General features: G+C 41.4%; 1 protein-coding gene across 3 annotated transcripts; it reads left to right on the forward strand.

Moving 5' to 3' along the window:
* Window positions 1-103: 103 nt before the first annotated feature.
* On the forward strand, window positions 104-27,696 carry zmynd11 (zinc finger, MYND-type containing 11). 3 transcript variants are annotated; one of them, XM_041948569.1, is made up of 17 exons: window positions 104-255; window positions 4,278-4,413; window positions 8,414-8,573; window positions 10,611-10,634; window positions 12,455-12,490; window positions 15,978-16,139; window positions 17,214-17,291; window positions 17,843-17,935; window positions 18,436-18,523; window positions 19,477-19,532; window positions 20,081-20,158; window positions 20,361-20,479; window positions 20,871-21,168; window positions 22,677-22,751; window positions 23,257-23,535; window positions 23,628-23,813; window positions 26,216-27,696. In XM_041948569.1, exons 2-17 carry the CDS (start codon window positions 4,283-4,285, stop codon window positions 26,336-26,338), a joined length of 1,986 nt encoding a protein of 661 aa, XP_041804503.1. In that variant the 5' UTR covers window positions 104-255; window positions 4,278-4,282; the 3' UTR covers window positions 26,339-27,696. The 3 variants fall into 3 exon arrangements, with proteins under 3 accessions (XP_041804503.1, XP_041804504.1, XP_041804506.1); XM_041948570.1 differs by lacking the exon at window positions 12,455-12,490; XM_041948572.1 differs by lacking the exons at window positions 10,611-10,634; window positions 12,455-12,490.
* Window positions 27,697-27,773: the final 77 nt, after the last annotated feature.

The following is a 27,773-nucleotide window of genomic DNA, read 5'->3' on the forward strand; positions in this document are numbered from 1 at the left end:
GCGATGAGCAGCGGGTGTTAGGTGCAGTGGGTCGGATTCCACCACTAGAGTTCTCCCTTTGGTTCACCAGCTCCTCGGCTCTGTTGGCGCTGTCTGTGTTTACCTCTCAGCCCAGCGCTGCTGTACTGTGGCCAGCTGGACACAAACAACCATCCACAGCCCGAGCTAGCCCGAAAAATACTAATGTAAGCTGCTTCGCGTTCAATCCTCCGCGGATTTCCTGCAGCGCTGTATGTTAGCGACACTGTAGCAAAGGTGAGTTTGATTTTTATTCTCGTGAAAATGGCACACGCTCAATGACAACACTGCGGGTAGCTAGCCAGCAACTACAGACGCTAGCACCGTTAGCTTAGCCGTAGCTGCCTTTCCTATCCCGTGATGGAGGATTGTGAACATGGCGCCGTCCAAAACAAACGAATAGGTGGGTAGTTAGGCGACTATGTTTCGCTGTTTTGTGGCGGCTGATAGAGCTCAGGGTGTAGTAGAAATACTACCAGCTTGTCGCTTTGGTTGTGAATGCTGTCTAGGTTCGCTGACAAGTTGGCTAGCTTAGGTTTACCAACCAACCAGCTACGGTTAGCTACGTAACAGTTTACTAGCGTCGCTAACAAAAATTAAGTCGCCACGATAGCCTGTTTGGCAGCTAACCATTAATTTTACGTGCTTGTTCGGGGTTTTATGTTGTAAATCAACTCATAAGCAATGTGAATTGGCTGGCACACGTTATTTAGAACAAGTTATATCGGTCTTTTTGTCTTAACATGCTTTGGTTTGGACGTTAGCTAGCCTGCTAGTAGCTATATTCAGCTTCTTGAATGGAAATGCCCGTGGCCTTCCACTGCTACCTCTTTGTTGCCAAATGTACGAGTGGTATTTAGGCTGCCATTTCAATACGAGACTTGTTGTCGAGTTTATATTTACAATGTGATAATAAACATCTTATGTAATAGAACGGCCCATTAGGTCTCCTGATATCGGTGTCAATCGGTTTGCTATTAGCTGGCTAACGGTGAATGGCAGATGCTAAACTCTTTGGACAGTTCTGCATCCTTCAAACCTGTGTGACTGTCATAGTTGATTGTACTGTTATCATAACCAACGGGGATGATTCTCGATTTGCAGTTGCGGTAGGAGGAGCTGTCAGGAGTCCTTAACAGGGAACAAAAGCTGGGTGGTCTCTTTGTTTACCCTGCGAGCCACAAAATCTTCTCAACCTGTGTTGACTGTCTCTTAATTGGCTTCCAGTGTCGCACACCTTATCTAATTGATTGCGGGGAATTGAACCGTCGTCCTGTCATCATGTAATGTGAGCTCTCTGGAGACAGAGGTGGCTGTGTTGTGTGTGCATGCCAGCACAGCAGGCGCATGTGGAGGAGGGAGAGCTGGAGTGGCCATGCTGCCTTGGCATCATGGCACAGGTGGCCCTCGTTCACACCTGCTGTACTTGACACAGAGTAGAGAAGCTCACTGTCATCGTACTAGGTCCATTCTCTCCCTTTCTTTCAGATGTGTGGAGATGATGTCAAGTCTGTGCAACTACCAGACTTTGATTTTTAGGTTCCCTTTTAAATTCTATGTCTCTCTTAACCTAGAGTGCTGATTTATGCCAAGATGGGTGAAAAATGTTGCTCCACGTCACCTCTTATGTCTGCATGGCATAGTGCTCACTCTGACATAAATGTCACAATATAACACTTTTCCAAGTAATCATACCATTACCAACAATAATACCACATTTGCTTTTTGGACAGACACTGCAAAACCTTTAATTTAGCTATTTTCAGAAGTGACATAAGTGTCAAAATCCTGTTTTACCTCCTGGAGACCACATTTTTGCACTCAGAGTGGATAAATTTCATTCGTTTAGAAAATCTAGAATTTGTGATGTCTGAAAATTATGAGCAAAGTATTTTCTTATATGTACCTATTGTTATTATTAACTTTTCTGTAACGCTTCTCCCCGAAATCTGTCATTTTCTCTCCATCTTTTAATTCGTGAAATTATGAAAGTGAGAAGCATTTTTGCTTTTAATCAATAACAGAAATCCAATAGAAATAGATGATTCAGTCCTGGTGATGGCAGTAATTGCTGTAGGTGATACTGACTTACAACCTGAATATTGAATTAATCAGACTGATATTTGTGTACTGAAGGCCAGGCTCAGATCTAGTCTGGCCAGTCTGAAATGGAGCAGAAATAATAAATACTATGCTGAAGGAGATGACTATAGCACACGCTATTTCACCCCTCCATGACCGAAGTAGTTTTACCTGTGTGCTGACCAAATGCTTTATGTTGATTTAGCATTTATTTTGGGGTAATTTGCTAATTTGCGCTCAACACTAAATGTTGATTTTTCTTCCATGCTTTTTTCAAGCTTCAGTTCATTCTCTCATGGGGAAAGTGTAAAGATGAACATCCCCTCTCCACATCTGTCACAGCCTCCTCTACCACAAAGTGCACTAAAGCCAAGAATCTTCCTCTATGTCGCTCTGAGCATTACTATGGTTAGCTTTTGGATGCGATTTATGAAAGTGACATCTTAAGTTTCACGGATGGTTAAGAGGAGGACCGCATAAAATTGGATTTGAATTTCTCAAGATATGCGGGGAAGACCAGGCCTGTGCACCACAGTGAAGAGGCAAACCAGTATTATCCAAAACCTTTGAAGGTCTCAAAGAGTTTTCCTTGTCAAATTCCCTCTGACATTTTCTGATATTTGTTTTGATGTCCACATGGCACGGAAGCAAATGATCTGAGGTATTAAGAATGCCTTCCTTATGACAACAAGGCATGATATAAATAATTCTGCACTTATATATAATCAGTATCAAGTCAATTTTACCATTGATTCCTATGAGTTTAGGATGATTAGTAAAGGATCTTTTTCTAGATTAGAGGTAATGTCTTTAGAAATGTAGTCCAACAGGATTAAATTTTAGAAACCATGAAACAACCTAGGCACAAATCACCTTGGTGTTTGTATCTGAAGTGTAGAACGCAATTAGGATGATTGTGGAAGGCATTTTCTCAGTAATCTATCCTTTAGAGTAATCTATCCTCTGGACAGATACTCTTGTCTGCACTGACCAACATGTGAAGAACCGAGCTGCATCAAATAGTCCTGAAGACAAATGGTTTGTTACTTGGAAAAGTCCTTGTGTTTTACAGCCAAACGTGGCTGTTATTACATGAAGCATATATTGCGTACTGTCTGAGTATTCGAAAAATTGACAAGAGCGCTTCTAAGATACAGCAGGTCGTCTCAAATGGCAGAATTTGCACCAGATCATGCTTAATGGTCGGTAGTGTCTTGAAAGACAGCCGCATGTGATTCTTATAGTTGTGCTCAGTCTTTTGCCTTATTGCTCACTTGTTGTCCCTGCTGACCACCGTGTATCCTCATCCTGCACAAGTCAGTTGGAAGCAAAACAGTGGCTCCTCATCAAACAGTCTAATGTGAAGCTGCTCTGGGTCTGCACAACCTAAACTTGTGTTTCCCAGCTGTCTTCATGATTAGCTAGTCTAATATCAGCCGAACATAAACAACAGTGCAAAATGCTCTCATGACATTGAATAGCAAACTGATTTATAGTGCCAATAAACTTTGTAACTATGCTAATGCGGCTTAACCTGTAAAGAAATGACACATTACTGTGAAAAGTATCTTCATTATATTTTCCTGTAAAAATATATTTGGCCATGTTCTGTTAATCTGCTTGAATGCAATGTCTGATTTTTACTGTTAATCATACTTATATATATATATATATATATACACACACACACCAGTATGTAAGATGTAGGACCAGTATGTAAGATTTAGGGGGATTTATTGGCAGAATACGGCAGAAATGGAATAAAGTATTCAGAAGAATGTTCTGTTGTTTAGTGTATAATCACCTGAAATAAGAATTGTGTTTTTGTTGTACAGAGGAAGTGGTAAATCTCTGCCGATTGACACATTTTTGTCATATCACCCAACCCTAATTCCCAATGAATATCCAATTCTATTTTTGCTTGAAATGCCCATCCTTACTGCTACTACCTATATTACTACTACTAGCACTGGTAAAATTACATTCAGGGTGTTACCTAGCTGTTCATTACTATAAACCCATACCGCTGGTGTTCATTAATTGGTAGTGCTACTACTATTATAAATGTGGCCTCTGAGGTTGTATGACAACTCAAGTATACTAAAACCTAGTTTTTTTTTTATTCACAGAACAAAAGATACATATGCTGATTTATATTTTGCCCATATTTCCCACAGTTGTGATGAACAAGGAAATCATGTCACGTGTGGTGAAGAAGAGGCAGGCAGACCCCAAGGTGGTCCAGTATGTGTGGGCAGCCATCGAGGTCATCCGCAACCAGAAACAAATTGCAAACATGGACAGGATTTCCAAGTAAGTTTACCACATATGGGGGATGTTATGATGTAAATCTTTGTACCTGTCTTTTGACTAAAGTTCACATCATGCGGTTAAATGCAAGGTGTTTGTACCCATGCAGGCAGCTCTGATTTTATCTGCTGAGATTTTACATCTATCCCTTGAGTTTTATTTAAGCACCCAGTACAGATGAGATGTATGGGATTTTACTTAGTGTTAAGTGTCCTCCTACAAACAATGTCCTGATTACTCCACATAATCCACAGACCTCACTCTAAACGGTTTTTAAGAGTGACTATGTTTTACCTTTTTGTTGGACAACATAAAGTCACAGGAAATACTGAAACGAGTGAAAGGGGTAATAGAGGTCTGAGATTTTTGAACACTTGACCAGTGTTGGGGGAAACACATTACAAAAGTAGTAATATATTGGCTCTCCCATACCTGAACAAACTACTCAGTCTAGAATGCATGATGGGACATGTGGGCTCACTAACTGGTAATATGTAATGTATTAGATTTTTAAAGTAACATACCCAATTTTGTGTTTGACATTATGAGTAAATAACATGCATCCTTGCCAACTTATCCACAAGGACGTACATTTTTTAAGAATTAGAGGTGAAAATGTCCTTTTGCAATAAAGGATCTATTATGTAAAACAACTTCTTAACCAGAAACCTGTTTTAAGCCTATGTGTTAGTCAGTTTATGGTTTGACCTGCTCACTTATTCTTAAGCAAGTCACTGAAGGCCACCCATTCAAAGGGTTTCAGGTGATTCAAATGAGCGTGGTCATGACCTGAGGGGCAAAAATAGCTACACACACAGACATGTAATAACTTGAACCTACTCTATGTAGACATGGTGTGTGACATCCCATGGTTTTTGTTATTATGCATGGCGACCTGTGTCTGCAAATCTTTAAAATATAACTTTTAATCTAACTTTACTTTACTTAGCTATACTCAGGACTGTTGATAAAGGTGGTGGAGGTGCCCGTGCCCACACATATATCACACTAACCTATGTGTGAACTGGAACTGCTTCTCTTTGACAAGGCGTCTGATGTCAGATGGTAGTGATGATGATGATGATCATCATCATCATGATGATACTTGGAGCTGGTTCCAGGTTTGGGTCAGTCAATCTTGAGCAGAACTGAATCTTTGTGCATGTCAGTTTTGAACAGAGAGAGCTGAGAGTTTAGTAGCTGCTGGAGCTTCAGCTCCGAGAGGTTCTTGGCAATGTCCCCCATGAAGGCCAGATCACACAGACACTTGCAATCTTAGCAATTACCTCGCTCACCACAAAACCTGCCTGCAGAGCACTGTTTCTGTCAGAATGTGGTCTTGTGAAAGCTGCTTGTTCGACGCCCAGACTCTGCCAAAGAGTTTATCCAAGTGCATTTAACCTTGCAGCTCATCCAGTTAAGCATGTTTGTAGCTGTAAAGTCTCTTGAGATTAGTCTTTTTCATCAGTGCAAGCTCGTCCCCTAAACTAACTTAATAATTTGTCCATTTCTCTTGGAAAGCATGACACATTACGCATCTACTTACGTTTTGTTGACAGGAGCCGTGATGCATTGACATGATGTCATGTCCATGTGTGTTGCATTCAAGGACCGCTCAGAAGAACTTGTTATTCTACAATTTTATGTTATGTTCTTTATTTTTGAAAGAAAATAGCCTTTTTGTAGTTTTGAATTGCCTCGCAGGCCGGATCAAAGTGTCTTGAGTTGTATATGGCCCAGAAGCCGGAGGGTCCCCACCTCTGATTTAATCAATTATTGGATCACTATGTAAGATGTTAGAAAATAGTGGAAAATGCTCAGCACAACTTCTGACCGAAATTACATCTTCGAAGTGCTCTTTTTGTTCAACTGAGAGTCCAAAACCCAAATATATTTTGGCACTTTTGCTTGATAAATGACTTGGGCGAGTAATCAATCATCAGTTGCTGATTATTTTTTTGTCAAACAACTGACTAATGAATCACACAATTTCATGACAGTGTTGTTACAGTGGGTACCCTGTGTTTTCACCCTGTGCCATTCCAGGTAACAATCAATAGTGCGATTGACATTCTTCAGCTGCTGTTCACTCATTGCCATTCTTTCCATGAAGTCGGCTTCCCTGAATAGCAACACCCCCAGCAGAAACTGGGCCTAGATATGAAGTCTACAGCAGGTCGGGTTCATGATGCTTTAGCCATGATCATTTTATCTGTGGACAGAATCTGACATCATTTAAAATATGCAAATTGATGACGAATCATCCACAGCAGACCTCGCTCATCAGTCATTCCTTTTAGTCGATGGATGGTGCAGAGACTAAACGAAACACTTAGCACATCTCATACGGCAAGTTGGCGAGCACCTTGGTGCTGGCTGCTTGCCAAATGAATACCAGTGGCTGTTGTCATGGCAACACTAAGCAGTGGCATGCAACGGACAGCCCCAGCTCTCCCGCTCGACCACCTTCCCACACCTCCACCCTATCCAGTCCCACTATAGCTTAATTTCACCAAGCAGGCTTAGTGGCTAAGTGGGTGATGACTTTGGTTTGGTGGAAAGAGCCTAAAGTCAGCAAGACGGGGGCGATTAATCAACCGCCCTTTCTCACATAGCTCTCCTCATACTGCAGGTTCATAAGCACAGCAGTAAGGGTGCTTAAAATCAATTTGTTCATCATTAACCATGCTAGTTGCTACTTTACAAAATCTGGTATGTGTTAAACTGACTGTAAGGTTTGTGGAATGCTTTGACTCTGACATTTACTTTTACCCAAGATATTTTTAATCAATGTTTTATAGTCAAGTTGGTCAATAGAAAATAGAGCAAGCAAAGGTAGACATAACACTTATCACTCAAAACATAAGCATCCTGAAAAATTAACCACAAGGAGACAAAACAAAAAGAAAAAACAAGCAATGCACGTTCATTTTTCTCATTTTGCTTCTCAACTCCAAAATTCTTATAAAACTGTTTTGTTTTGTAGCTTTGATTTCATTTTTATGCGAATAAATGAAAGGAGTACACAGGAGTACGTCATCCATTAACGACTACACATCGTCAGTGTTGTGATGTGATGAGAGCTGAAATTATTTGTGGATTAGAGTCTTTCCTGTTTTAAGCACAAACACCAAACATCGGATGATTAAAGTGGGTTAAATGGGTTCTTAAATTTTCCATGTCACTGTGGCACAATTAGACACAGTGAAATTGTGACTTTAATTTTAGTCAACCCAAGAAAAGTGTGTTTTAATACAACATTTTTAATTGTAATTCCAGAAATTTGAGCAGTAGGAGTGAAAGTTATAGACAGAAATGTCAGTCTCATACATTTTAAAGTGCATCCTGCCTTGTGGAACCTGGTTACGGTTCCCTGGTACCTTTTGGTTTAGGTAATCTTGTCTGACTCGTGTTTAACTCACAGACACACTATAAGCCTCTCCTTTGTAACTCAGGAGTGAGACTCTCACCTGATTCCCCACTGACTCGTACTATTTGTTGGCCGTCTGCCACAGTCGAGGATACATGACCTTATTCAGAGAGGTTCACTGCCAGTCAGCAGGCAGCTGCAGGAATCAAGTGTCCCAAACTGGACACTTCCCAAACTGGAAATGTGCGAGCGTTAGAGGAGGAAATAGATGAGAAAGACTGTCCTTCATCTCTGATCTTCTTCTCGGGTAGCATAAATATAATTTATGGAGTATTGGGGTATTGTCTGTGGAAAATTACTAATCTGAGAAGCAAGTAATTTTCAGAACATAGAAAAAAATGCATGCTCTCTAAATGATGATCATGCGCACAGTTATTAAAGCTGATCCCCAGTGCCTTGAGCTTCACTTGACTCATAAACAACCATTTACATTTTCACTTTTATTACAGCCGCACTAATCCAAGTTGTAGGTCTCCACCGAGGTCTCCACCTACAGTTAGTTTGGAAAATGTCTGCCATCAGCACAGCTGCTGTCGCACGTCGTTCATTACATCTCAACCTCCACCTGCCCAGGTACCTGAGCCGTGTGTTTGGCATGCACCCTAAGGAAACTGCCAGACAGCTGAGCTTGGCTGTGAAAGACGGCCTCGTTGTGGAGACTCTGACTGTTGGCTGCAAAGGCTCCAAGGCCGGCATCGAGCAGGAAGGATACTGGCTGCCCGGGGATGAGATGGTAAGTTTAGCAGGTTCTGAACACAAGAAAAAACGGTGAATAGTGAATCCCTTTTCAAGAAGATGTGTTAGTGGTTAACAAAGATGAGCAAATTCTTCTTTTTAATGTTCGGTATATACATGGTTTGTCTCTCCAAGTGCATCAGTAGAATTCTGTTGATGCCTGTGTGTTCACATTGTGACCAACAATTTTAAGAAATCTCTGGAGATTCAACATTTCCCAACTTTCAAAATAACAACTTCTTGCTTTTACCAACCTGTAACAGCCAACGTAATGATTTTTTTTCTGTACTGATGGGATTGTTGATGATATGATGAACTATGATGTAGTTTTAAAGCCTTTATTAGTAAGGTTTAAAGCTGCACTGAATGTTCATGTAAATTCTGGTACAACTAAAAGCAGAGCAAGCTCAGATATCTGAGGAACTGGAACCAGACAAAATCTCACATTTTAGCTGGAAAGATTACTCAAACGATTGATCAAGTTACTAAAGTATTTGCAGATTAATTTTCTGTCTATCGACCAATTGCTGGCAACTACAAAGATTACAATAATTAATAGATTTAAGTCTCAAAAGTAGTGCTAGCAGAATAGCTGCATCACTAGCCGTGTGTCCATATAATTGTCAAGTGAATTTGAAGCAAACTTTTGAATGTGAATACTTATTTTTTCTTTGGTTTAATTTTCTGATTGCAAATTACTTCAGTTTATAAATGAGATACAGGTCAGAAAAATATATTGAAATGCATTAAATATTGTACACAAAGGGTATGTGATACATGCATTGAATAAAAATCACTTTTATGCATTTAAATGTGATTTTTACATTTACTTATGCAAAGAGCACTACAGTGCAAGAGACTCATGTGGGTGGGTGTCCTCGCCTGTTGAACTTATCACAGGAGCACTGTTTGAGACCACCACATAGACTGGAGGCTTCAGGATACAACCACCCATCTGTCAAGTTGCTCGCAGTGTGAACACAGCGTTAACAGAGTCACAGCATGCACACGTTACATGAAGCAGAAATGACTGTTGTGCAATGATTGAGGATGATAAAGTAGTACTCAGTTAAGAAATAAGAGCCAAACAGGAGAGGTACTGATATTTTGGCCAAATCAAGGACTTCAGTCATTAGTTCTGTGTGTACATAAAATGTGCAACCAGCCGTTAAATTCCACACACAGTTCTTAATTTATTTCTCAATAGCCTAGACCATCTTCTGACTTGCTCTGGCAGCCCTATGCTGTGCAGCGTTGCTATTAATATTTTTCTCTTTTCATTTGAAGTTTCATATTCTCTTATTTCCCTTGTTAGTTATGAGGAACGGTTCACAGTGTAGTGATGCTTTCTCTTGTCTCTGTCACAGTAGCGCTGCACTCTGTGTCATTTCACAGTGCATCAGCAATACCAGGGGAGAATCCTGACATCTTTTGCCATTTGTAATGTAAAGAGCACTAAATGGATTACTGTGCAACTGGCATGAACACGTATTTGGTGGCTGCTTTAATCTCAGTGCTATTTGCACCGGGGCACTATCTGTTATGCTTTACCCATTTAACTACAAGAGCATCATCAGTAATTTGTGAGCGAGAAATATCATACAGGAAAAACAGAAATAACTGATCTGATTTGTATCAGAGTCGTAATATTATTATTGGAAACTAATCTTATTTTATTAGCTGTAACATGAACTAGTTGCCCCCTTGACTTGCACATGCTCATATACAAAACATGTACCAGATATTATTCACTCAAGGTGCACTTTGTGGATGAAATCTTTGCATCCAAGGCTATTTGTTATGATTGCAGGCCAGAAAAGAAGCCATGGAAATCACTGAAAGAAGCATGTGACAGTGGGGAATTTAATTGTTGTGGGGTCTGTCTGTGCTGTGTGGTGTCCTCAAAAATATTATACATGGTCTGTTCTTAAAATCTGTTGGTCCCTCAAGACATGACACTGTTATCCAGCGGAGCTCAGGTTGTTTTAGCTGCAGGACTTTTAAACACTACTCTCTGAATCACTTGCAATCACAGGAGCCGAAAGCCGAGGGAAGCAAGGTAAGGGCTGCATTGTTATTTTCAGATTCAGGGTTTGTTCTTCATTTGATCACTTCATTTTTTTCCCCCCTCTCAACTAACATCATTCTGTGAGAAATCGGTTCTGCCACATGCAGTGCAGTCAGGGATTTGAGTGAATCTTTTTATGCAGGTTGCAGAAAAAAACTTAACAGCACACAGTATGTTCTGGTTAGTGCAAAAGTTGTAGGCTGTATTAAAATTATATGGTAAGGCTTCGGTGCCAGTGGCGAGAAATTCAGTCGTCTTGCACTATGTAATGCTTGTGATTGAGTCTGCTCGCTGCACCTTAAATGAAATGATCACACAAGGTGGAAACTGAAAACATATCAGGTTTTCATTTTGAAATTTCATGCCAGCCTACAGTAGAGTATTAAACATACTGCCAGAAGCTACTTGCTGTCATTCAGTTATACTGTAAAAAGCTTCATGAAAGTCCATTGCAGCGCTGTGTCTACGTGGCCAAATTTCTTGTGGAAGTGATCAGTGATCTTGATGAAATATGTGCTCGCTACTTATCTACAGATGTGCCGTTGCTTGATTTAAAAACATAAAAACTCACTTGGAACAGCTCAAAGCTGCGTCCAATCCTTGGCATTCATATACTGCCAACCACAGTCAAATATCAAGTGTCAATTACAGCTTGAACAGTAATCAGTGTTTGCTTAATTTAATCACATTTTAATGTGAGATGACAAGCAATGCTAGCATAGCCGCAGGTTGGTAGCAAGCATCTGTGCGTTTGTAGTATTTTGGTCTTGGTAGTTGTAGTTCTCCTCAGAGGGGGTGTGTTCTGCCGTGTTCTTAACTTCTGTCTGGCATGCTTATTTTCCTTTTTTCTTCATTTAATTGATGAAAGTAAGTGGAGGCGGGGAGAGGGAAGGAAGGGTGGTTGTGATTTGTGTGGTTGTGCTCTTTAGTTTTCTCCATGCCTGCTGCTAGTAACACAGCCGACTGGTCCTCTCAGGTCAGCAATCACTCAGTGGACAGACTTTGAATGTGAGAAACACTGTGTAACAGTTGTTGGATAGAGGCAGTTCTCCCTCCGCAGGTGCCTGGATTCAATCCAGCTGGCATGTACAGTGTCCTTGTGTTGACCTCAGCAATACTTACCCCTCAAACACATAACCACACATTTACACACTGATCATGACATTTGAAAGCAGCACCGTCAAATTATCGAAAACAAGTTTTAGATGCACTGCCTCAAGTCAGAGTGGATTAAATCCAGGATTGCCAAAAATGATCACCTTTATCTGTGAATTTATACCCTGAATTTTGCACATTTAAGGCTGAATTTTGTAAAAAAAACAAAACAAAAACAAACTGTTTATTGGTTAAATTAATGTGAACATGCACACCTATGATGCATGATAATAAACATGATATGGTCACTTTGACAGCAATGACTTACACGCTGTGAGTCCAAATGCACATTGTTTCATTTAATTTACCAGCCCATTATTTTGACGAAGTCCTAGTCCAAACACTGTATTTATCTGAACACCCTTTTCAATGAAATTACTTTGTTTTAGAAACTTTTTAATGCTTTACAAGCCTTTAAAGCAATGTATACACTCATGAAATAAAACATGAACCCTTGGGGAAGAAGCTGAGAGGTGCTATCTGACACAGTAAATGCTATATGGCCCTCATGCATCAGGATCGGTTACATTTCCTGGAAATCCTGAAACAGGGTGGGCGATAGGAGAATACTTGCTGCGAGGCAATATAAATGTATAAATGCTTTGTACTGTCACATATTTTACCATACTATTTTGTCTTTTCCTTTAACATCATAGGCAATGTTGCAAATCACTGAGCAGGACTGCTTTATGGTAATATTGGACTTTGATTTTTGATGATTTTTGCATCAGTATGAAAGTGCTTTGAAGTACTTTGTAATTTGTCAAGTATTTAATTTACTGAATAAGCCAGAACAGAAATTTGCTATGTTACCATATATTTTGATATTTTGATTTACAATTACTTATACTGTGAGCCATATTGCCATTGCCTACCCTCAAGTGGTATGTATTAAAAATTGAGTATATAGGATGTGTTTTTGAGTGTGATTATGCATGTGAGTGATGGCTGTTGCTCTTCTGTTGATATTTTTAAGCCACAAAGTGATCAGGCTCATTTGTCGACCAACCACTATTAGCCTAAACGTGGAAACACCAGTCAAAATCTTGAAATTCTGTCACGAAGCTACTGTCTGAAAACATTTATATAAGATAAAAATCTGAGCACGACTTGCAGAAGTATATTTTCAGTTATTACACGATATGTGATCATAAGAATGCGTCAGACCGCAGGTGAAGCCAGTTCTAAAAGAAGCATGAGTTGGAGATGAATCCTGGGGTTGTGTAATGTGTGGGTCAATAGACGGCACGCTAACCCTGCTGCTGGGCCTCGCTCGGCTCTCTGGCGTGTCCCAGCTTGACAGTGACAGTGCGGAGCTGTTAACCAGAGCTGGAAAGCAGTGGGAAGATGGCTAAAGGCAGCCAGCCCTCCCTCTGGCTGCCCCAGCGCCTCCTCTATCACTATCCAAGTCCCTGCCTTTGTTGGCAGCTTTTGGTGAAGGCCCATTTCTCCCCCCATAAAGCACAGAGGTATTTCACAGATGTTTAAAGAAGCCTGTGATTCGTTACCAAAAACAGATTTTCTGGCTTTGTTTTGGAGTTCTTTTTTTTTTATTTCAGATTTTGCTGCCAAACTTAAATATTTTTGAACTTCAGCTCAACACAGTTTTATCAGAATATCCTACATTTGCATGGACTTTAAAAACATATTTTTTTTGCTGTTATTTCAACGTTGACTGGTGTTCAGACATCATGTTGCTGTATAATATCTGTTAAGCTTGGGTCCAGTTCTGTCCACGCTCCTGTGGAAGTTCCCTTTGCTGAAGCCACAGACTCTGGGTCCTTGGCTCACAGAAATCCAGCCGTTTGAAGTCAGCCACTCGTCTTTCATCAGGCGGCCCAACAATAGTGAAGTGCCTGTTGACATTCACTGGTTCTATATTGTCAAGTGTTTGTGGGGGTGAAGAGTCTCTTGCTCTCTAAAATGTACAGGTCCTTTGAGGAATCTGTGGGTGGGTATATCCACATCTAGATGAGCTTTAATTGTCAGCCCTGGAGAAATTCCCCCCCCCCCCTCCAGCTCAAAGCAGTTTTGTCTTTTTTGTTAGAGCTGAGTGGTAATGAGTTAAAAAAAAGCAAAAAACAACCATAATGACCAAAAATTTGAGGCTCTAATCTGTTGATTGTGTTGATGTATGACATTAGGGCAGCAACTAATGGTCAGTTACCTAATCAATTAATGAGTCAGTTATTATTTGGGTAATTCGTTTTAGCATTAAATGCCAGGAAGTAAAAAAGAGGGAAGCAGAAAATGGCTTAAACGACGCATCATTGTTGGTGATTAATTTTCTGTTGATCGACATATCAGTGAATTGATCATTTGTGTGTGGGCTAGCGTCCTGTGGCTGATAAAACCTTAAGGATTATTTGATTCTGTAGATTTTCCTTTGTAACAGCCCCCGAGGACCCCCTGGATTTCAGAGTGTCGAGGGCTGTCTCCTGGCAGCTCCTGCTTCTGATCGGGGTGTTTGGTGTCGCAGCCACACTGGCAGCGTGAATGTCAGAGCTGTCTTCACTCCTTTTGTCCTCATGACTATTTATGGTGATGTTTGGGCTCGTTTCACTCGTACACCTCTCTAGTCCAAGTTGGGTTTAGGCGCTGCAGTGTGCCTTCTTGTCAAAGTCCTATCAGGGTTATTTAGGAACATGCACTATGATCCGATGATCAAAACCGCAAGAATGAGCAGCCTCTTGTCTGAAAGCTCTACCGGATCATCACTGCAGTTTTGAGCTAAATCTAGTGCGCTTCCTCCAGTTCATACCCAGCCTACAGCACATGAGCACATGGAGAAAAAATGAAGATAGAGACTGAAGTGCTTTCATTGAGCAGCACTCAGTCACGACTCTCCTGCTCTCCCCTGCTGAGCCGGTCCAGACTGTGAGTGGGAGGATTTGGACTCTTGACAGGTTGATGTGTAGTTGAATTTTTAGCCGTTCGTAGGCCTACTTCCCGCCTCTGTGCCCTTCACTTGAACCCTTTAATGGAAATAAATATCAGACAGGACTGCTGTAACATGCTTGTATGACGATACGAGAATGCATTGAATCAACATCCATTCAGGACCTTCCCACCATGAATTCAAGCACTCAAAAAAAAATGATATTTTAATTTTCACAGAATAAAGACAGATTATCATGGTTTTGTGCTGAACATTGCGATAGGCAAGCTGGGACTGGATATCGCTTGAAGTCTTTACAGGGAAGTACCCAAGTTTAGGTACCAATACCTTTTATGATACTATTTAATTCCTTCCTTTGTGAAAAGAAGTAAATTCAATTCAATTTAATTTGAATAGATGTTAAATGTTTGTACAAGAACTTTGCCTCAATAACACAAATTAAATATTAATTATATGCAAGTGAGTGAGTTTTTTTAACAGTGGTTAAAGCCTGTATGTAGTTGTACCAGGCTGATTTTCCTGGAAATTATTCAGCAGATCCTTGTTTTTGTTTTTTAATAGGAGCACTGTTGGACAATCATACAGCTACACATGTTCACACTGGAGTTTTAACATAATTTTTTTTATGGAAGAGCAGATTTATTATTCTCATCCATTTTTCTACCCAGATCTTCTTAGCTGGTTCACAGTTTGAATTTAAGACCCTTTGGCTAAATGCTATGAACTCCATGCTATCACCACCTGCTGTCACTAAGGCCAGTGCGACTTGTCTAAATTAGCTTCTGCTTCACTCGTGCTTCGCTGAATACTGTTAGACTTTTGGGTATTTCCATCGTCATGTTCACGAGGAAAGATTTAAAAAAAAAAAAAAAAAAAAAAGATGACATATTGAATTTTTCTGTGGACTGTGTGAAAGTTTTATATTAAATTTGCATTTATAGTGCTCTGTGTAGAATTTGCTGGTGAAGTACACTGGGGAATGAGAGTGTGCATAGATGTAACATTTGTGCTAGCAGAGCTTTTCAGTCCCCCTCGCTGGAATTGATCAGCGTGTTGTTGGATTGTTGGAACAGTAGCAGCTAAAAAGTAGTGACGTTTTTGTGCAGCTTGCAGCCACTTCACCTGCTCTTAAACTTCAGCCATCATGAATCTGTAAACATGAGCGCTAGTTTTAATTTAGGATGAAGGAGGATGAAGGAAGTTGTTTCCTCCCCTGCCATGGTTGGTGGGTTGGAGGGGGGGGTCACCCAAACTTGTGTTGTGCTGTGTCTTCCCTGCAGGAGTGGGAGACAGAGAGCCACGACTGGTACTGCTTCGAGTGTCACCTGCCGGGCGACGTCCTCACCTGTGACAACTGCTTCCGGGTTTATCACCTCAAATGTCTATCGGAGGAGTTCAAGCCCAGAGATGGAGGATCCCACTGGCAGTGTGTCGTCTGCAGGGTAGGTGGTCAAACGTTGAAGTGTGTGTGTGTTCTTTAACGTCTGTTACTGTACAGCGTGTCTCTTTTTTAATGACTAATGAGCGTCTGGTGTTTGGAAAAGAAAGACATTTCGTCCGATCCTTGTTACATCAGAGGGCAGTTGGAGGATTAGAAGTTGGTGGCTGATAAAGAAAGACAGAATAAAATGTTATTCAGTCCTTCTCTGTCTGCACCACTCTTGCTGTTTCTCAGTCGTTTGTAGCTCTGTCTGTGTCTCCCATTGTTTTCGTCCCTCCTTATACTGGGCTTGGGCGATATGTCAGAATTTTCCAACTGGCCACCGTCAGCTCAACAACCTGCCATTGCCAGTATATTCATGTACTTTCAGCTGAGAGATGTGCGCATGTGCTTTCTTTATTTATTAGGTTAATAAACTAAACATAAACTCACAAAATGTCAAGAAAGGAAACATTATGTTCTATTGAGTTACTGCAGTGTATATGTCAAGGGCTTTTATTGTGAAGGGTAGAAAAACGGAGGGAATATGTAATGTTCTTGGCAATGTTAGAAGCAGTAAAGAGTTATCCCATCTCGGTTCAAACTACAGAAAATCGTCCTTCCCTAACTGCCTTTGTTACTCATCCTAAACACACTTCATTCAAACTAACAAAATAAAACTTAACGAACCCGTTTTTTTTGGTCGAAATAAAAGCTGAATTCACCGAGTTGGAATGTAAACCCGATGTGTTTCCGCGCTGCCTCTTGATGCTGCTGGGTTAGCTGCTGAACAGAGTCTGTTGCTGCACCGACTCACAGCCCCGACTGACAAAAATCAGCCAAAAAGTAAAAAAGATAGCCGTTATATTCGTCCAACCCGTAACCCTACTCCTATTCCTCTTTTCCCTTCACCATCAGGCTATTGCTGTTTTATATTTTTGTAATGTTTGAGGAAATTGCATATCTGTCCTGGGCCATTATAGTTATGTTTCTGCGTACTGTATCCTGTGGGTTACAGGGTCAGACCAGAACCTGCCCGAGCCTCACTTTCCCCCTCTCTTGTCTTGTCTCCACATCATTTTATCTCCTCCTGCAGGGAAGTAAAAAGAAGAACCTGAACAAACAGGAGATGAGTAAATACCTGCGCTTCATCGTCCAGCGTATGAAGGAGAGGGTGAGAACAACCTTATATGTATTTCTGCCTGTTATTTTTGCTGTTTCTTTGTAGTCCATCGCATCATAACATTTTAACAATAGCTTTAAAACCCCGTTGTACATGATTTTCTGACAGCATTGCTTGTACCAGTCTGTAGTCTGTGGTTATGGCCTCTGCTGTGTGCTTTAGAATATTCAACCAGTATAAATACTGGTTGTTATATTTCTTACTCCTCCCCCATTCTTCTCCCATTACCCCAACCTTACTCTGTATTTTCATCCGTTACGTCTCCATCTTGTCTCCTCCTCTTACTCCCCTCACCCTCCAACCTCTGCTCTATAAACGTTGTATTAAATCTCATCACTTTTCCTCCACCTCCCTTGCTCTCTTCCCATCTCCCTTTATCCCAACGCTCCCGTTAACAATGGTATCACATCTCCTCGTTTACCCTCCGTATTGCCTTCTCTCTTTAGGCCTCCCGTGTGTCCCTGCTTCATTGCTCCATCGAACACCCGCTCCTCCTCCTCTATAGAGTGGTATTAAATTATTATCCCTCCTCTACGTTGCAGGCAGTGGACCTGAATAAGAAAGGCAAAGACACTAAACATCCCATGTACAAACGGCTGATCCACACCGCGCTGGACGTCTCAAACATCCAGGAGGTGACCGCCTGCATCGTTCTGTGAAACTTCCAGCCTGACCATTCTCTGCTTCGTTTATTTGGTTTGGCACTATTAAGGTTTTGCAGAATTAGTTATTAGCAGCTCCTGTGTGCAGTGTACTGATGGATGCACAGGCAGCTATCACTGGATTACTTTGACACCGAAGAAACAAAGAAGAGGGGCGATTCTCTGCCAAATTCTGGAGCTATAAGGAGGTTTTTATTTCTAGGATTTATATGTGGATTGATGCAAGTTTATTCACTGTGGACACGGGAGATAATGATGTCCCAGTGAAATAGGAATAAAAGTCTAAGTGGTCACACCCGGCCTCTGCCAGCCACACTGGGCCGCTGCCCAGACCTGTGTGTGTTAGTGTTAATGTGTACACTGCCCTCTCCTGGACCTGTGAATAGACCTCTTTGTACTCCTCCCTCTCTTTCTCACCAACTTTCTCTCTCTTTTCATGTTTTTGACTGACTCTCTCTCTCTCTCTCTCTCAGAATCTGTCTGAAGGAAAATACAAAAGCTTTGAGGAGTTCAAAGCAGACGCTCAGCTGATTGTTCACAACACTGCCATCCTGTATGGAGGTGGGTCTAAGTTGTGCACATTTGAATATGTTGTGGTTTCCCTTTGTATTAATCTGAGGTTTATTAGTGCTGATGCAGTAATATCAGTTAGCTGACTCAGTGTTTAGCACTAATACAAAACAATACATTTTTTTCTTAGTGTAAGCTGGAAAACGAACATCTTTTCATTTAACGAAAGTATTCAGATTTTTGCAAAAACAAGCAGACGTACAAGAGCATTGTAGAATAAAAATCTGAACTTTGTAGCACTTAAATTAGATCAGCTGCGGACACACTTTGGCCTGTACCAGAAAACTGTTATGGAATTATTATTATGGAATAGGAGGATTTAGGGTGATTTTATGTGACAGGAATATTTCAAATTAAAAATCTGACTTTGAGAAAAATACATCATGCTAAGCTTCAAAATTGTGCATGCGTGCGCGGGAAGACGTAGAAAAGTCTGAAAAAAAAGTTCTTACGTGTCATTTTATGAAGCTTTTGGGCTTCTTCACCACTAGAAATGTGCAGCCGTCATCAGGAAAATTAGATGAAACCAGTCACCAGGTGTTGTTGGTCCAAAAAGATTGCAGTTACTGCAGTTGTTCACTTGTCACAACGAAAATCACCAACACAGCAACACTGTGTAGAATCACCACCCAAATATACAACATGTGCATGAAGTACACATCTTTTATACTTCTATGCATATGTGCATGTGCATAGAAGTATTGTTACTGTGATGAGGATTTTCTTCTTATTCTCTGGCTCTCATTGTTTTGTCAGTTTCACTGTTATAACTGTGTAAATCATTTTATTTTCCTCGTTGTGACTGAACCAAACGGACTAAAATGTTATTTGCTGCTATATTAATAAAACTTTAGGACATCTTTTCTTTGAAACACGTACTTTAACATATGAATCCACTTTACTCTCATTTTAAGGTGACTGCTGTCTGTTTGTGTTTGTTGCAGTTCACAGCGACCAGGCAGAGATCGCACGGCTTCTCTTCAGCGACACGTGTCATGAGGTAGCATTGCTGCATTTTTCTCTCACAGCTCAGAGAAGTAAGATGTGGTTTTACTTTAGTTCATAGGTTAAAAGCTCGTTATATACAACCTTGATTCCAAAAAAGTGTACCTGAGTCCAGGTATTAATCTCTGTTATCCAATCACATGTTGACAAAATGTTGAACCTCGCTCCATCCTCGCTGTGAACCACTGAGCCTTTCAATCATGATACTATCACCTGTTACCAATCAGCCTGTTTACCTGTGGAATGATCCAAACAGGTGTTTTTGGAGCGTTCCACATCTTTCCCAGTCTTTAGTTGCTCCTGTCCCGACTAGTTTAAAACGTGTTGCTGCATCAGATTCATAATAAGCAGATATTTACAAGAATCAATGAAGCTGATGAGGTCAAACATTAAATATATTGATTTTGTGCTGTTTTCAGTTGAGTAGATGTCAATAAGGATTAGCAAATCCAGATTTGTTCAATATGTTTAACATTTTACTTTCCTTTCTTTCTCTTCTCCCTTTCCCCCCCCCCGTCTCTCCCTTTATCTCTCGTCTCTCAGTTGAATGAGTTGTTGTTGTGTAAGAACTGCTTCTACCTGTCAAACGCCCGGCCAGACAACTGGTTCTGTTACCCCTGCGTGAGTACAACCGAACCTGCTGCAACAGGCTGAACTACAGCTTCTCAGGATCAAACTGGAGCACGCGGCAGCTCAGCGTGATGTCGGATGTTATCGCTTCATTGTTTTTGTAACACCGGATATCTTAAGAGCAGTGGTTTGACCTGAGAGATCTCCAGTCCTGTGTCTATTAGGTGTCTTTTTGTGTGTGTTACGCCGGCAGAGCCCCAGCCACGACTTGGTGTGGGCCAAGATGAAAGGGTTTGGTTACTGGCCGGCCAAAGTCCTTCAGAGGGAGGACAACCAGGTGGACGTCCGCTTCTTTGGCCACCAGCACCAAAGGTTAGCACAGCTGGTAGACGTCACAACAACACACAGCATCTTGTCTCTGATTGGTTGTTTATCTTCAGGATCTCAGCATCCCAGGTTGATACTGTTGATACTACACAACATCTTTATTTTTTTGATCGTTCCTCATGATGCCTGTTACTGCTACACAAAGCTAATAAAGCAACTTCATGCTCCTGAAATCAGTTTAGGAACATCTCAAATTCAAGTTTATTTTAATCAAAGAAACGTGGCGATTTCTTGATTTTTAAACCTGGTTTAAAATAAAACTTTAAGCCAGGTCATCCAAAGCACACTGAAACACGATTAAAATGGCTCGAAATGAAATAAAACGGTTCAGTGCCGCTTGTTTAACCTCGAGCACCGTTTGTCTTGTCTTCCCCAGAGCGTGGATCCCCTCAGACAACATCCAGGACATCAAGGTGAGCGTCCAGCAGCTGCAGGTGAAGCGCAGCAACGGCTGGAAGAAGGCGTGCGAGGAGCTGGAGGTCTACCAGCGCTTCCTGAGGGAAGGCCGCTTCTGGAAAACAAAGATGGAGGACGCCAGCATGCCACACCAGCACCTCCAGCAAAACCAGAGCCAGCGGCAGCAGCAGGAGGGCAGCGGGAGGACGGACAGGCTGGAGCGGACGGACGAAGCCGAGTCCAGCATCTCCTCCACCAGCAACGAGCAGGTCCGACATGTAAGTGGGGTCAGGCCAGTTAATGGTCCGCTTCTTTTAATGTTGTTTTGTTCTCAAGATTTAGATTTTCACAGTTTCTCTTTCACAAGCAACAAGATGCATCAGGTCGAACTTAGAAGAAGTCACTGAACACATTCCAACACATTTAGAATAATGTTATTAGTCAGAACGTTATTATAACTACTCATAAAAGGTTTCCCACCTTGTAAGCCTTCACGTTCTTTATGATGTTATTATTGCATCTGATATTATTTCTTATTCTCTCTAATGTTGCTTCACTTGCTAACACAGAACAGTGGTTGAGTTACAGTGACAGATCGCTCATGTCGTGCTGCCTGCATGTGCCTCTGTCTGTCCCAGTTGCTGCTGGAGAGATTCAGGGCCAGATGATTTTCTTCCCTGTTGTTTCATCTGATTGTACATCTGTTTGTATTTTTGTTTTAAACTGCTTTGGTAGTTTTGGTACTATTGAATCTAGAATTAAGTGGAGATTGTAAAAGAGGATCAAAGTGTCGGTACTTTTGACAACCTTCATCCAAGCACCTAACCTGCATTCAGATCCATCTCCATTCTTCTTTTGGATCACGAGACAGAACTGAACTGCATCAATTGTTTATTTCTACTCAAGTAAAAAGTTCATAATCGATGCATCCTGCTATAGTTGTACTACCGTCTTCACATTAAAATGCATTTATAGTGACATCCCAGCAGAGAGTCTAAGTTAAATGTATCATCAGCTGACTGCAGTACATAAATGTGGGAGAACAGGTGGGCTCCTGCAGTGTAAGTGGTCATTAAAAAGGTTATTGATAGGTCGCTGCTGTGGCAGGCGGGCAAGCAGCTTTGGACACATTAAACACTCACGCCTTTACGTTTCAGTCTTGTTAAGACCTGTTTAAACGTCCGCTGAGGTTTTCGCTTGTATTGTGCCTCCCTATCAGATCTCTAAATATAAACATGAATCTACCACGTGCTGCTCCAGCCTGACACTCAAACGCTAACCTCAAACCAACAGGTAGTTGAGTGTGAAACTTATTCAAGCCACGCTTATACGGGGGAAAAAATGAGACAACAAAAAAGCAACATCAGCAGCATCAGGGCAACTGTCAAGTGAAATTCGTTTGCATCAGAATAACAAAACCTGACACACTAAAAGGGAAAGACAGCAAACAGTGCCATCTGGTGGCTGAACTGCACACTGTCAGCAAAACATGGTACAGGAATTTAGTATTGTTCACTATTTATTTATTGGCTAAAAACATTATTTTGCTATCATAAACATCCATTAATCATCATGAATGATGAGTGTGTCAGAATACCAGAGTCAAGATAATAAAGGTTTGGCGGGGGGGGGGGGGGGGCAACAGAAAATGAGAAAGTACACAACCGTCAATCTGAGCACTTCTAATATTTTCAGTTACCTGTTGCCTTTATAAAGACACACAGATGATACATCAATAACAGTTACTAATGTTATTGTGTTTTGGGGTTTTCTTCCCTCCTGCCAGCTCAAAGGCAGCCAGGAGCCCAAGGCCAAGAAAAGCCGTCGATCTCAAATGGTCGAGTCCAAAGAAGAAGCCAGTGTAAGTTCGACCATCATCACCACAAAATAATCTGCAAAGATCACACTGTGGCTACACTGATAATGGGTTTTAGTAGTTGAATGCATTTATTGTGTGTTTAAGTTAATAAAGCCTGACTGATATTAGTTTATTGTCGACAATTCGACAAAGTGAGAAGATTTGTACGGGTACTTTTTAGAGCTTTAGAGGGTTTTTTTGTCAAAAATGTTGTGTATACTGTGTCATTTTCTGTAGCTGTACTCATTTTTTAGTGGTTAATACAGCCATCTGTTTTACAACACTTATCTGGGTTGTAGTTGAGATAAAATAATTAATTATATCATTAGGAATTGTTGTTATAAACTTCTGGGAAACGGATATTTCATCATCCATCATACTTTCGAACTCTTGCCAGTTTGAGCGTGAAACCAGTATTAATTAGAATTTTATGTATTAAAAAGTCTTAAAGTTAATCCTAAGCATGTGGCCTTTTTTCCCCGTCTCCCATCCGCTCCTCTCCGCCCAGGACCCGGAGCCAGAGATGGAGGCGGTCAGCTCCAGCCAGGAGATCCCCGTGTCCTCGGCGCCCCAGCAGCCCGAGAAGCTGTCGGTGTCCACGCAGACCAAGAAGGCCAACGGGGGCTCGCCGCGCACACTGCACCGCGGCACCCAGACCAACAGCGACGGCGCCTGCCAGAACATGTGCCACGAGAAGTACACGAAGGTCTTCAACGACGTCAAGGAGATGATGAAGGCCGACAACAAGAGGGAGACGGAGAGGGTGGTCAGAGAGGCGCTGGAGAAAGTGCGTTTGAGTTTGATGATCGTTGAGGTCTGTAAGCGTTTAGAGGCTCAGTTAAAAAACCCAGCGTGTCCCGTCTGCCTCTGTCCCTCCAGCTGCGTGCCGAGATGGAGGAGGAGAAGCGCCAGGCGGTGAGTAAGGCGGTGGCGGGAGCTCAGGCGGAGATGGAGAGGAAGTGCAAGCAGGTGAAGGAGAAGTGTAAAGAGGAGCTGGTGGAGGAGGTGAAGAAGCTGGTGGCCCAGAACAAACAGCTCATCTCCCAGACCAAGAAGAAGCAGTGGGTGAGTTCAGGACAGATTAGCTGCAACGAGAGAAGTCGCGAGGCTTCTTCTTCTGCTCTAGAACCCAGTTCATCCTGTTTTATCCTGTTTCCTTACTGGAAATGACTCAAACGAGCGAACATCACATTGTTTCAGTGTTTCTTCACAAAGATGTCCAACCTGCTCTGTGCTGCAGGGAACTTTTGCACACTTACACTGCAGATTTTGGTCACAATCGACGCTCACATCCTTGAGGTTTTTTGGTTCCTTTTATATGATCCAGCCTTTTATCAGGAAGTTCTAGCTGAGTTCGCTCACTGTATGTTAGGCTGAGGTGCTCAGTTTGAATGTTCCTACAAAAAATTTTATTGTTTGTTGAGTTTTGAGTCTTTTGTTTGTTGGTGTTCAGATTAATTTGGTCATTTAATGTGAGTAAAGCGATGAGATGTCACGGCTGTGTATTTTTCAGCTTCACCTCTAAAATGCGTCTGTGAAGTTCCGTGCATACTTTAAACGACATTACAGAGAGCACGCTGAGATGTTTCCCTGCTGTATATTGTGTTATTGTAGCTTCCGTGTGTTTGGAGAGAGGAGTGTCAGTCTGTCGCTGCAGGATCGTTTTTTTTTAATTCAAGATCTTTTTTATTGAAGTTTTGTCAATATAATAAATGTGCAGCACTACATAGGTGTTACAAAGACAGAAAATGAATCACGGTGTACATCAATCACAGCATGCACAAATAACATATATAAGAAAAACAAATAAAATAAAATAAAATAACAATAAATAAATCCCCCCCTGTCACTGCCAGTTCACTAGTCGCTCTATCAGATCACTGTAGTACCATATGTAGTCAGAGAGTAAAAAGTGTAAAAAGTTGAGCTGTATTCAAGGGCCAAGTCATTACAGGTTCTGGAAAGGGACCCCATGTCTTCTGGAACTTCTTATTAGATTGTTGAAGTGAGTATCTAATTTTCTCCAATTTAAGGCAGGACATGACGTCCTCCAACCTTGTTCATGAGTGGGAGGGGAGGTATCCTTCCACCTGAGCAGAACTGCTCATCAAGCCAAAAGGGAGGCGAAGGATAAAGTGCGCTGCTTAGTCGTAGTTAATTTTTTCACCCCTCCCCCTCCCATGACCCCAAACAAAGCAGTCAGTGGATTTGGTTCCAAATTAATATTTAACACCCAGGAAAGCGTATGAAAAACTTCCCTCCAGTATTTGTTAAGGCTCGAACAGGACCAGTACATGTGGATGAGGGATGCTTCCACATTTTTACATTTGACACAGTCTGGACTAATATCTGGGTATATGGAGGATAGTTTTGCTTTTGAGATATGGGCCCTGTGAACCACTTTAAATTGAATTAAGCAATGACGTGCACAGAGTGAGGTTGAATTGACCAATTTGAGTATGGAAAACCAAGTGTCCTCTGACAAGGAGAAACCCAAGTCCTCCTCCCATGCTATTTTACACTTATCTGTGGGAGCACTCTGAAGATCTAACATCTTGCCATAAAGAACAGAAATTAGCCTTTTTTTAGCTGCAGGATCGTTTGACAGGATTTAGAAAGACTCTTTATTTCTAACATGAAACTTCAGATTCAGGACTGTGTTTCTGAAGTCGACCTGCTCACATTGCTGTTTTAAATGAGCTGTATTGCAGCGGTTCACAGTGGATTCATGCCCAAAGCTGAATTAGGTTGTACATTATGACCGGTTAAAAATCCGCCCTGACGTCAGATTCCACGGCTGCGCTCGCTTGTGTTTTACTTTTTTGTGGTCAATAATGTGGCGTCTTGGTCTTTTGTGTTGTTTTCTATGTGAGACGTATTGTGTGACTTTTCCAACCTGCCACCGTCAGCCCAACAACCGGCCTCAGGGACGAACTGATTAGATTCAGAGGTCAAAGGTCACCATGACTACGCAACGCATTTTCAGCCTTAACTGAAGAACTCATAATCTAAATAAGACAAAACTTAAACACAAATGTCTGGTAGGATAAATGCGAACATTTTATATCCAAAAGGTCAAAGGTCAGCTTCACTGCGACATCGAGATGTCCTGCAGATACACTTTACTGTCCGTTATTCAGCACCACAGCTCAGGATCAGAAGGCAGACTGTGGTCAAGTTTCACATCTGCTCAGATGCTGAATTGGTGGCTCTAATCTTCAGCGTCCACCGTGAAACTGTGCTGATGGTAGAGATCTGCTGTGCCGCAGTTTGTAGCTGCTTTGCAGCAGCGTCCACGTTTGAAGCGTCTGTTACTTTGTTCGCTCTTCCTCTGGTGGTGCAGTCTCACTTTGTGTGTAATTCACCTTCAAATGATCTTAATTGGCAGGAAGTCTCAGTTTGTGTTCTTCTGTGCCGCGGGCGAGATTTATTTCTGTTTCACCTGAAGGTGTCGCTCTCGTTTTCAGTGTTATAACTGCGAGGAGGAGGCCATGTACCACTGCTGCTGGAACACCTCGTACTGCTCCATCAAGTGTCAGCAGGAGCACTGGCACGCCGACCACAAACGAACCTGCCGCAGGAAGAGATGAACATGCCCCGCCCCTTCGGACCCTACACAGCACGCCATTGGCTCTCGCCCTCTCCTCCTCCTGTCAGTCAGTGTCTGCAACACACACGCACACGCACACACACACACACCTCTCCTGCTTCTCTACTTGCCTTCCTGAAAACTTTGTGGACCCGATGATGTTTTCTGCGATAACGAGCAGTTTGTTCTCTTCTTTGTTTCTCTTATTTAATGTACCCATTGTACTGATTTTCTTTCTATATTTTGTTTATTTTTTTCTCTGAATCGTGAACAGATTGCTCGAGAGCACCGGGTTACGCTATGATTTGTTTTTGTTGTTTTCTCTTTACTGAAGTGCAACTTTTGAGCTTGTGTCAGAGAATGTGTTATTTAAGTGTTCAGTAACAGACGAGCATTAACTGAAAACATTTTATTACCTGAATTTATAGAAAAAAAAATCACTTTTCTTACAGCAAATGCAACAAATACACACCGTCGATCTTACAGAAGTGTAACACGTACCGTAAGTACCGTGGCAGCATTGAACTCGCTCTGCTTTCATAGAGAAAACTATTTAAAAACTGACAAAAAACTGCAGAAGATCCTGAACAGTGGACGACGTGGCTCACAGACGTTAATATATTTTGTTTTGTTTCTTCTTTTTCATGAAACTCTCGCGGTGGATCGCACCTTTTATCATTTCTACCTAAAATCTTATCGTCCTTATTGTCACTTATTGGGAACAGGGTCACGGGGTCGGCCTGAAAAGACGCCGACAGAATAAATCTTCCATGTACTATTATTATTATTATGATTAATGTTATTATGCACATTTTTCGGATTTTTTTTGATAAACTAATTTTTATGAGTCAAATACTAAAAAAGAAATGTCAAGTTTTTAATTAGTTCTAAATCGGGGAAATGTATAGCAATCTTTACTGAGCTGGATCTTAGAGAGGTTCCATGATTTGACAGTTTTTCCACTTTTTTGCACACTTCATTTTCTTAACGACCCAGATGCTTGTAATATTGCCAAAAAAAGCCGAACGTTTTGTTGAACCTACCTGAGAAGATGTTGTGAGTCGTCCCTCCTCCACGCTTTCCTGCAAACTTAAACATTCTGTACATTATTCCGAGCGTCGTGGCGTCATTTTTGCGGTGACGACACTCGAAACTCTTTCTTTTTTAACCGAGGTGACTCGCGTCGAGACTCTTTCACTGTCGTTGGTGGTCAGTGCCTGTTTCTCTTTTTCTTTTTTTCACCCTCTTCCTCCCAGTAAGGCTTCGTGCATGTTGATAGTTTCATAGTTCGTCTTTTTTCATCATTAAACGAAACAAAAAGGAAAAAAAAAAAAGGAAAGAAGGCCAGAAGCTGTCTGGTGTGTAATAAGCAGTGACGACGGATGGACCAATATAAAACATTATGCAAATGTGAATGATCAAATTAATCTTTTCTA

Source organism: Chelmon rostratus, chromosome 12 (genome assembly GCF_017976325.1).
Source record: "Chelmon rostratus isolate fCheRos1 chromosome 12, fCheRos1.pri, whole genome shotgun sequence".
Taxonomy (NCBI): domain Eukaryota; kingdom Metazoa; phylum Chordata; class Actinopteri; order Chaetodontiformes; family Chaetodontidae; genus Chelmon; species Chelmon rostratus.

Coding starts and splice junctions, on each gene's coding strand:
- zmynd11 (XM_041948569.1), top strand. CDS start 4,283: ATGAACAAGGAAATCATGTCACGTGTGGTGAAGAAGAGGCAGGCAGAC. Junction 10,635..12,454: donor CGAAAGCCGAGGGAAGCAAG/GTAAGGGCTGCA, acceptor TTAACATCATAG/GCAATGTTGCAAATCACTGA. Junction 12,491..15,977: donor CTGAGCAGGACTGCTTTATG/GTAATATTGGAC, acceptor TCTTCCCTGCAG/GAGTGGGAGACAGAGAGCCA.